At 36.3% G+C, this 11699-nt stretch overlaps 1 protein-coding gene across 1 annotated transcript; it reads right to left on the reverse strand.

The window, feature by feature from the left end:
- Positions 1–112: 112 nt before the first annotated feature.
- Positions 113–5746, reverse strand: ca6 (carbonic anhydrase VI). The gene is made up of 9 exons (XM_026241171.1): positions 5583–5746; positions 3875–4054; positions 3419–3567; positions 2957–3052; positions 2192–2258; positions 1938–2095; positions 1734–1860; positions 1552–1635; positions 113–956 (listed from the first exon to the last, which is right to left on the reverse strand). Exons 1-9 carry the CDS (start codon positions 5665–5667, stop codon positions 343–345), a joined length of 1560 nt encoding a protein of 519 aa, XP_026096956.1. The 5' UTR covers positions 5668–5746; the 3' UTR covers positions 113–342.
- Positions 5747–11699: the final 5953 nt, after the last annotated feature.

Below are 11699 nucleotides of genomic sequence, written 5' to 3' on the forward strand. Positions count from 1 at the left end.
TTCTAAGAAGTAATAATTAAAGATTTTATTATTTTTAAAATGTTTTTCTTTGTCATAGTGATTTATTTCCCCCCTGTATTTTGTATAAATGAATAGATTTGGACTGTGAAGGTTAAGAATGCAAATATTTTTTATTGAAATTCTTCAGATATGATTTACATTATTCAATTGGGCAAAAATACATTGAAATGCTTTTATTTAAAATACAGATTGAACAGAATATACCTTTTTAACTGCAGTTATTCCCCTGGGTGAGTATACAATTCAGGTTAGCAGAGCCAATATTGCTGATATTGTCATTCGTTTAAAAAAGCTCTTAGCCTGTAGCAGCCTCTTTCTCTCTCAATAGCAAACCTGCTCAGCCTGCAGCTGAACTCCTCCAAACAGACTGAGCGGAGTGATTCCCCAGCTCAGGACATTCCCTTTCACCTTGCCTTTATCACACAACATTTGCTCCTTAATCTCTGCCGCAGTAAGCACATAATCCCACACATTTACATCGGTCATGTGCCCTTCAAAAGCATCATTGGCTGAGATCCCTAACAGGCCATCCTGGTCCTTCCCCAGAATGAGGGTTCCTCCAGCTGAAATGGTGTATCCGGTCTGGATGTAGCGCTTTTCCCCAACCAGTCCGTTCACCCACAGTTCAGCCCCTCCTGAGTGTGATGCCCAGGTAAAGCAGTAGTTTGTCCATTCCAGGGATTGACGTTCAAATGGTAAATTCACAAACTGATCTCCGATCCAGAGACCCACTTCAGAGCCCAAAGTGACCCTGAGCTCGTTGTCATGTGATGTGGAGTAAGAAAGCACAGTGAGGTCTTGTAAGGGCGGTATACGGACGTTCATGCAGGCTGTGAAGGACTTGAGGTTCATGGGCTGGGATAAGATCACCATTGCATAACTTTCCAAATTCTTTTTTGGGAAGTAGAGGATGAGTGGCGATATATGTTGCAGGCCTTGAGAAGGAAAGATGACATAGGTCGATAAATAAAATTTTTTTCATGAAACAAGTTGAATTCACGTCTGAGCTGCTTTTTCAAAGAATGAAAGTGCATGGTGAACTGGATTTTCCAAAGCTTTTGAACAATGTTGTTTTTGTAAACTAAAACTAAAATGAAAAAATATTTGTAAAAATGTCATTAATTGAAATAAAATAAAATTGCCTTTGCAACTAATTGAAATAAATACAAAAATGACTGAAATTAAAATTAAAATAAATAAGAAAAAATGAATAGAAAAAAATAAACAGAGAAATAAAACATTTTTTAAAAAAAGCAAAATTACTACAATTTTAAAATGGTTCTGCAGCCATACGGCAGTTTGTATGAGGAACAGTCACTATTGAAAATTTAGCTTGACAGCTTTTGGGCACCATTCCCTTTCATTGTATGTAAAAAGCAGCGTGTACATTCTTTTACAAATTACTCATTTTCTGTTTCGCAGAAAAAAATTCATACAGGTTTTTTAAAGACAAGAAGAATTTAAATTTTGGGGTGTGCTATCCCTTTGAGATTCCCCTGTAATCTTGACATTTCTCATCAAAAGTTATACCTGGAACCATTTTTTTGTCTAGTGACACAATAAGGCTCTCAATCTTTTTCAGCTTAGCTTCAATCTCTTCCTGACGGCAAATTCCTGCAAGAAACCACAGAGAAGAGAATATGTTCAGGCACCGCAGGCCTAACAAAGAGCGTTTTTCATAACTGCTGGAAAGGATGAAGCCCTCCCCTCACCTCCTTTGCTCAGACGTGGGAGGAAAGAGGACTCCACCACTCTTTCATTCAGAGGCTGGGCTATCCGGTAGTCGTTCCACAGGGTCTTATTTTCATAGTCCATTAATGTGCTCTCCAATTTCCTGATCTGAAGGTCACCACATTAAAAGTTAAAAGAAAAGCAAAAAAGATTTACAACTTTTTCATGAGAGCTTTGGGAGGCACCTGATTGTGAGAGAGGGTGATGGGCGAATCAAATACTGTCCACAGAATGCTCTCATGGCACGGCGGCGTGGTGAGAGAGCCCTGGTATCTGAAAAAGTGATTGAGGTTCTCTGGAAGCATGGAGCGTACGTTCAGGTTAGTGATATTCATGGCCTGGCCTGCAAAGAGAGAAAAATAAAGAAAATGAAGTATTCATACGAGGCTGCACAGAATGAAACATCTTTGCAATGGTCATCCAAACTATATTGGATTACCTGCATACTTGATGTTTGCCAGGTTTGCAATGAAATCACTGTAGTACGTGTTCTCAAAATGCCCATCCTAAATACAGAGTATCCATATATTAGATACTAAGGCAAACATTATATTTTACTATAAACATTATATTTTTACTATTACATAAAAGATACATATCATAAAATGTATTAAAAACTCTGAAAAAAATGATAAATATGAATATACTTTTTTTAAAATATTTACAAAATTACAAATCGTATTCTTTTTTTATAGTGAGTTGAAACTAAAGGAGGTAGTGGCATGATGTTGCTAGTGAACACACTATTAGCCAAGCAATTACAAAGACATTTGCAACTGTACTACATATTGCAGCAGATTAGAATGCCTATGGGTGTGTTACTAAAACAATGACCTCCCCCATACAATGCCATTGGGAGCCTGTGAACTGCACACATGCTTGTGGGAACAGAATATCAGGCAATAGGCCACCACACATTGGTCTGATCAATTAACCCATATAGTTCAGGGAATACAGATGTCTATCTTTACTCGTGCTATGTGCTTCTGGCAATGTGCGGTCATCTGGTGCAGCCCAGCTTTTTTCAAGAGGATTCACATAGACAATAATTAGAGTTTTTCATTTTCATCATTTTTCTTTGAAGATAATTTGCATTGCCTTGTACCCATTAGATGGCAGCACTGCACCACAATGAAAACATAAAAAATTAAATTAACATTCTAATTTCAAACAGGAGGAAAAAGATGGTTACAGACAGTCTTACCTCATAAAAAAAGGCTAAAACTGCAAGACCGTCTGGTTTATCTTTGGCCTCGTCGAAGCTGCTGTACTTATCAGAGTTGTAGTGAACCACATGCAGCTGTGACGAAAGAAATCGAACAGGAAGGTGCTAGAAATTACACTTCAAATTGAGTAATGTGAACTTCAAGTTCTTCCGAATTGCTAAATTAAAGTTTCTCAGTTTCTCAAAACTCTTGAGCAAACTAAATTCAGGAATGCTATTTACAAAACAATACAATTTATAAAAGAAGAAGAATAACTAAATATTTGTCTGAAATAGAACCTGACATAATGTAGTAAGATTTCAGGCACATGTCCAGCATCACTTGGATGGACAAGTCCTCACACCTACAGTCACTTAACAGCTTTGCTTTATTTACATCTAGGATGTCTCTAAATGTCTTCATGCATTCATGTGTTGGGCTAAAATGAATTATGTAGATACTTCTGCCATGTAGCGGATGCCGTCCAGTGTGTGCTCTGATCCACTGGCCTCCAAGTCCCAGCCTCCCCAGTGCAGATGCATCTGGACAGCAGTGTAGTTGTCTGGAAACCCCTCTGCAATCTTCATAGTCTGTGGCAGATGAATTTCCACTGTCAAAAACAAAACAAAACAAAAATTGTGGGCTACATTCATGGAAAGCTAATCTACCCTGTAAAGATTACACAGACAGAAGTAGTAAAACGGGAAACATGTATTAAATAAAGACAGATGCTATAAAGATACCGTTAGTACAAAATAGATTTTGGCCACTTCTTAACAAAAGGGGGTTGACATTATAGGCATTATAGAAAACAGCCACATAACAATAGCAGGCAATCTATATTAATAAAAAAAAATATGATGATAATAAAGAATTGTCCATTTATTTTGAAATGGTTCTAATATAAGTATCCAAACCAGAATGTCCATTGTTTTTCATGAGAAAGCTGCCGCGCATGTCGTCATATCCCGTCAGCTCGAGCTGGAGCAGCTGCGGATTGTAGCGCACTTTGCGCCGCTGTATGTCAATGGGAGACTGCTGGTTACCGCCGCACTCGGGAAACTTTTCTGCCCAATGCTTCTGATCCATTTCTCCTTCTGTATGAAAAAACGAAAGGCATTTAAGCAGAGCGCCCCAAATTTCACAATTAAACTTTGCCGATTATAATATTTGGAGTTGGGGGGGGGGCCTTATATAGCTAATTTTGACCTTCATGACAACTGGGGGGGGGGGGGGGGGGCGTTTTTATATATAACTTATCCATTTAAATTATATTAAGCCTTTATCTTCTGCATAATTAATGGCGTGTCACTTGAGTGTCATATGGATTGCTGATGCTGTCACCAGCTCCCGCCTTTTCGCTAATTTTTTGATAGTCCTGGAGAGATGCGCTGCCAAGATTTTTAACTGAATGAAACGTGAGACATTAAGAGAATCTTAAGGCTTCAAATCCATATTTTGTAAAAAAAAAAACAAAAAAAATCTGAGTTATAACCTAAACATATATATTGTATATTCATACAATTTCATAAATATTATATATATATATATATATATATATATATATATATATATATATATATATATATATATATATATATTTTTTTTTTTTTTATTTTTTATTTATTTATTTATTTTTTTTTTTTTATATGATATAAACTCATTGTTCTCCCTCACATCACTCAAATCTAACTGTGTTAACCCTTTACAATGTCAAAACATTTTTTTTTATTACGTTAAAAAAATTGTCATATCCCAGCAGAAACATGAAAAATATTATAATGTGTTCTATGAGAGTGTGTGCACCATGTTTGTGTGAGTGAATGAGTGTGTGTGTGTAAGTTTTTTTGCACTGGGGATATTCTGTAGTCTCAGCCCTTAATCTGGGCATAAATATTTTCTGGATCATCTCAGATTTTGTATATCAAAAAATAATAATAATAATAAATTAAATAAATTAAATGTAATGAAAAATGAAGTTTTCTCCTAAATTCCATTAATTACTATGCGGGTCAAAATGACCCGGGAGGGACACATTTATTACTTTTTTATTTCACCCATTTAAACTCACGAATCTACAAAATTTTATGTGTGTGTGTTTGTGTGTGTGTATTCCCGGTGCAAGTGTGACAAAAGTAAGAAATTTTTTGACCAGTCAATCAACACATGATTTTTATAATAATAATAATAATAATTAAAAAATCCTAATTTTCGGGTCACAATGACTCGAGGGATGGATGAGGGTTATACAGGATTTAAAGGAAATAGCAGCGAGAATTTTCGTTAACGAAAATGTGCCGTCGTGTGAAGAGGTAAGCATAGCAACAGCGGCTTACGTCACATGCATTAATTCCACTGAAAATCATTAAATTCATAATTTTTTACTTAGTCATATTTTTATTAACCAGGTTAGATCATTATCTTATCTTACATTATTATCTTTCATTGCACGCCAGCCTTATATCTTTTCTATCCTCAATTTTCTTATTTATTTTGATATCCTTTTTCTGATAACTACTCTTTGAACAACACAGCTCACTGTCATTTGACAAATAAAACTTTGTACAGCTGTTATGGTCTATTAGGATTAATGGTGAATATTTATTTAGAAAAGGATGCACTTGCCTGAATATGTCCATTTATTTCCATCTATTCCAGCTGATGCGAAATTCAGCAATCCGGTGAATAACAGGACTACAAACAGCTGCATTCTCAGTGTGCACAGACTCTGAGTGTGATGTATGCTCTAACAGTCTCTTCACTGACAGGATTGTGCAGAGGTGCAGAGAGTGACATTGATTGCAACGGTTGACACCCAGAATTCTAAGGGCGTGTAGTAACATGGTCATTTAGAGAAGTTTTGTCTATTGGCAAATAACTCTTTGAAGCAGCTGTAGTTCTCAGGAATCACTAACAGGCCCGTCTGGTTTTGTTCACTTTTTTTTCTTTCTTTTTTTATGCTCTTTAGGTTGCACTTTTTTAAATAATATTTTGATTGGAATATATAGAGACTTTACTTATCTATAAAGGTGTAATGTTAACATGTCAAACTGTTTAAAATGATGACATGAGATGAAGATTAATGAAAGCTGATTTATTTTAAGTCATAAAACAATTACAATGCTAGTAGCAGGTATTTCAAGGAAATCATTTTCTGCAAATCAATATAACATAACGTGACTATTTCATTTTTTCAAACTATATATATATAGATATATTGTTTATACTGGCTAAATCTAGATCGTATGCTAAATGAAGTGTATAGATGCACTCATGAGTAAAGATGTTTAACAGTTTTAGGCATTAACAGTTATGATGGCTGTCACAACATGTTTTTACAGGTTGTTCTATAGAGGAACGGAAATTTGAAGAAGAAACTGGGAGACAAGATAAGGGAGACTGCAGTGACAAACAATACAAACTCTGTTTATTTTATATGTATTTATATTATTCGTATAGATACTCCTAAAAGTCCAAATGGATTAGCCTATATGCCTTTTGGTTTTCTACACATGAAGATAAGGTAAAACAATGCACAAATTAGGAAAAGGGTACAAAAATATCAAAGTGTTTGGATTTCTCAACACTGTTATTTTAACTATTGGATGTGAAATCAACATCAAACAGGCCAGTCACTGATTAAATGAGGTTCTTAGAGTGATGGAGTCTGAAGAAAGAGATCACAAAGGTCAAAGGTTACTTTGAAGACTCCAGAGTCGCTGATAAAGGAGTAAAGGTGCTCCATTTGGTAATTTCAAGAGCTTTGCATAACACTGTCCAGAGCTCTGTGAAAACATGTTTGTAGTTTGCAAAAAAGATAATAGCAGCACAGTTGTAATGAGGAAAAAGATCAAGATGTACCTTTCACATAAATTCAGAGTGATATGAGAACAAATCTACCGGCCCTGCTTTGGGAATGTTTTTAGTCAAGATCAAAAACTTAAAAACTCTCTTAATCTGGCATAGTTACTTTTTATGGATTTCAACATCAATGCTATAACTAAATCTAACTGACAGTAGGCTATGTAGTGTATTTTGTGTATATTTGTGGAGTATTTTTCAGTTTGTTTTTAGATTAAAGCACCAGGGGAACATCAGCCACACTAGGGATATTATACATTATGCATGACATCAAAACTGAAAGTTCCTAAATTAAAATTACAAAATACATTCATCTAAATCTATAAATCTAGCAGGGGCACAGAGAACAGGAAAATAAGGGTACATAGACAGATAAAGATACCTAGATAAAAAATACTGGAGAACCTAGCGTGCTACCAGTCAAAGACATAAAATAAGAAACTGATACAGTTAGAGGTTACTGCCCTTGTACAAGTGATTATGGTCTGACCAATGTGTTTTTTGATGGTTGATTGGTGCAAGTAGAAGGATTTTCTGTATTTTGCAGCACTAATAAGACAACAGGTGTTTTGGTTCTAATTGCCTTAAGCCTTGTCAATCTTCAGTGGTTTGAAATAAAAATCTAATTTCTGTGTAACTAACTGTAATTAGTCACATGCCAAGTCAAGCTATAAAGTCACAGAGTGGAACTCCACAAGATAATGACAAGCATCCAATAGACATACTACCATTCAAAATATTATTATTTTTTTTACTCAGCAATGATGCATTCAACTGATCAAATATTACAGTAAATACATTTTAATGTTACAAAATATTTACATTTCAAATAAAAGTTGTTCTTTTGAACGTTCAAAGAATCGTAAAAATTGCATCATGGTTTTTTGACAAAAATATAAAGCATTAACTGTTAACATTGCATGTTCCTTAAGCACCAAATCAGCATAATATAATAATTTGTGAAGGATCTTGTGACGCTGAAGGCTGGATGCTGAAATTTCTGCTTTGCCATCGCAGAAATAAATAGCTTTTTAAATTATATTAAAAAAAAATATATCAGTTATTTTGACTTGCAATAATATTTCACTATATTACTGTTGTGAGAAATCTCCAGTGGCCTATATTCTGAAAAAAAAAGACAAATTCAAACAAAACATTTTTTATACATATAAAATGATAACGCTGTAGTTTATAGTCACCAAACTCATAGAACCATAGAAATTATGTTCTGCATGTCTGAGGACTTGAGCCACCAGTATCCTGCTTGTCCTTTCATCATGGCAGGACTTGACGTACCTTACAGCCAGGTTAGAGCTTGTTGAGGTTTCTCCCAGAATGTATGGGAGTTTGTCCTTTTGTTGTGTCTTTGTGTGTTTGAATGTTTGCCTATTTGTGTATAATTAGGGCATGTTGTTAAAAAGTGCAGTTCTTTTTCCACTTCATGTTGTTTGCAGTGTGGACACAATCTGTCTTCTTTTGTAGACAGGTCTGTCTGTGTCTGTCTGTCTGTCTCTATAGTGGGGTTATGGTCACTGAGTCTGTACATGGTCAGGACTTTTCTTAGTTCAGGGTCTGCCACTCTGTTTAGGCATTCTGCCAATTTATAATCTCTGTTTAGAGACCGATAGGATTTTGATTTACTTTGCTGAGCTGTTGCTTCTCTCCAGTGTTTCAGATATTTCTCTTTCTGTGTTTTAATGATTTGATTTAGTCTAGCTGGGTTTTGGATTGTAAAGTCAGTTCTGAGACCAGTTGGCTGAGGGGGCTTTTCTCTGGGTTCAGTTCTTGATAGTTTAAGGCTTTATGGTGGAGGGTCTCAGTATGACTGCTTTTCAGGTGCGCATGGAGTTTAATGGCTTTTTTGGGGATTTTAATTGTTAGTGGGTACAGCCCTAATTCTGATCTGCAGGCATTGTCTGGAGTTTTCCGTTGTACACTAAGAATATTTTTACTGAATTCTGCCTGCAAAGTCTCTATTGGTAGTTGGTCCCATTTGGTGAAGTCTTGGTTTGTGAGTGGACCCCAGACCTCACATCCATAGAGTGCGATTGGTTCTATAACTGTTTGGATTATTTTTAGCCAGATTCCAATTGGGATGTCAAATTTGATATTTTGCTTGATTGCGTAAAAATCTCTTTGTGCCCTGTCTCTCAGGTCGTTCACAGGCTTGTTAAAGTTTCCTGTGTTGTTTATTCTGAGGTATGTGTAATTTTTTGTGTGTTCTAAGGGCATGTTGTTTCATTTAAAACTGTGATGTTGGTTTTCGTAGCTGGCCCTTTTTTGGAATATCATAATTTTAGTCTTTGTAAGGTTGACTGACAAGGCCCATGTCCGACAGAAGGTGTGCAGGAGGTCCAGGTGCTGCTGTAGACAGCAGCACTAGATCATCCGCAAACAGAAGATATTTAACTTCATTGTCTAGTAGGGTAAGACTCTGTGCTGGGAACTGTTAAAGGGATCTTGCTGTAGATATTGAATGGTGTAGGGCTTAAAGGGTTAGTTCACCCAGATAGCAAAATTATGTAATTAATAACTTACCTTCATGTTGTTTCAAACCCGTAAAACCTCAGTTTATCTTTGGAACACAGTTTAAGATATTTTAGATTTAGTCCGAGAGCTCTCAGTCCCTCCATTGAAGCTGTGTGTACGGTATACTGTCCATGTCCAGAAAGGTAAGAAAAACATCATCAAAGTAGTCCATGTGACATCAGAGGGTCGGTTAGAATTTGTTGAAGCATCGAAAATACATTTTGGTCCAAAAATAGCAAAAACTACGACTTTATTCAGCATTGTCTTCTCTTCCGTGTCTGTTGTGAGAGAGAGTTCAAAACAAAGCAGTCTGGATATCCGGTTCGCGAACGAAGAATTCAGTTCACCAAATCAAACTGAATCATTTTAAACGGTTCGCATCTCTAATAAGCATTAATCAACAAATGACTTAAGCTGTTAACATTTTTAATATGGCTGACACTCCCTCTGAGTTCAAACAAACCAATATCCAAGAGTAATTTATGTACTCAAACAGTACACTGACTGAACTACTGTGTAGAGAGAACTGAATATGAACACCGAGCCAAGCCAGATAACGAACAATAGACTGACTCGTTCACGAGTCAAGAACTGGTTGCATCGGTGTTCGGATTCAATAAACCGGTTGAAGAAAACGGTTCACCGGTTCTTTTGCGCTCGACGTAATGGCGTCATTTGCGATGATTGCCCTTGATTCAAGCCTTCGCTTTACCCACGCTCAAAACACTAGCACAGAATCAGTTCAGAATCAATAACCAAAAGAATCAGTTCAGGCGCTCTGTGTGTCAGTTTGCTTCACGTTGAATCACACATGCGCAGTTTCATCAGCTCCTCGATTCTTCTTATCTGGCTCGGCTCAGTGTTCATCTCTCTCTTCACAGCTGTTCAGTCAGTTTACTGTTTGAGTAAATGAATTACTCCGGGATATTGGTTTGTTTGAACTCAGAGGGAGTGTCAGCCACATTAAAAAAGATAACAGCTTAACTCATTAATACGATTAATGCGTATTAGAGATGCGAACCATTTAAAATGATTCAGTTCGATTTGGTGAACTGAATGATTCATTCCCGAACCGGATATCCAGACTGCTTTGTTTTGAACTCTTTCTCACAACAGACACGGAAGAGAAGACAATGCTGAATAAAGTCGTCGTTTTTGCTATTTTTGGACCAAAATGTATTTTCGATTCTTCAAAAAATTCTAACCGACACTCTGATGTCACATGGACTACTTTGAGGATGATTTTCTTACTTTTCTGGACATTGACAGTATACATACACACAGCTTCAATGGAGGGACTGAGAGCTCTCGGACTAAATCTGAAATATCTTAAACTGTGCTCTGAAGATAAATGGAGGTCTTATGGGTTTTGAAACAACATGAGGGTAAGTTATTAATTACATAATTTTGCTATCTGGGTGACCCTTTAAGCTACAGCCCTGTCTCTCGCCACGACTCTGGGGGAGGAAATTTGTCTGTTTTTTGCCAATTTTACCTGCAAATGTGTTATTAGTGTACATGGATTTAATGATGTCGTATGGTTTTCTTCCGATGCCGCATTGCATTCATTGAAGTAAAAGTGTTTACCTAAATTGCTGTTTACACACATTCCACAATAGTTAGGGTCGAATTTGTCTCCACTTTTATGAATTGGGGTGATGAGGCCTTAGTTACAAGTGCTGGGAAATACTCCTGCACTAAGGATGATATTAATTAGTTTCAGAATGGCCAGTTTTTATTTTTGGTCTGTCAATTTAATCATTTCATTCAGAATTCCATCAATACCAGATGCTCTTTGGGTTTTAAGTGTTTGTATGTAATCGCACAGTTCTGCTGGTGTAACAGGATAATCTAGGCTGTTCTGGTACTCTTTAATGGTCTGTTGTAGTGAGTTTTGTATGGGTTGAATGGTTAAATGCAGAGCACACATTCCGAGTACGCACCATACTTGGCCACACGTCACGTCACTTTCAGTAAAAACGTTTGAAGTGGCAGTCCTGTGATCAGCCATGAGATGGCGCACCTGTAATCTTGCTCAAGGTCATTCACTGAGTGAGGCTGCCATGGTCGATGCTAGAATGTGCACAGCATCACTTGGTCCATCGTGTGCGTTTGAGAGATGACATTGAGAATACATTTTTAAATGTAAATGATAATGCTTTCATACTGTGAATATTATTCTGATAATGCTTTCTTACTGTAAAACTTGCATATATTATGATATGCTATTGAATACAGAAAAAACCATCTAAATAGACTTGAAAAAACGTGATTTTCTATTTCATTATGATGAATGCATTGACTAAAAACAAACAAACAAAAAGTTCTCAGCTCTTAAATTGATTAAAGTAT

This window comes from Carassius auratus, linkage group LG44F (assembly GCF_003368295.1).
Source record: "Carassius auratus strain Wakin linkage group LG44F, ASM336829v1, whole genome shotgun sequence".
NCBI lineage: Eukaryota > Metazoa > Chordata > Actinopteri > Cypriniformes > Cyprinidae > Carassius > Carassius auratus.

Coding starts and splice junctions, on each gene's coding strand:
- ca6 (XM_026241171.1), bottom strand. CDS start 5,667: ATGCAGCTGTTTGTAGTCCTGTTATTCACCGGATTGCTGAATTTCGCA. Junction 4,055..5,582: donor AAATAAATGGACATATTCAG/GCAAGTGCATCC, acceptor TTTTTCATACAG/AAGGAGAAATGGATCAGAAG. Junction 957..1,551: donor AGACAAAAAAATGGTTCCAG/GTATAACTTTTG, acceptor TTCCTTCTCAAG/GCCTGCAACATATATCGCCA.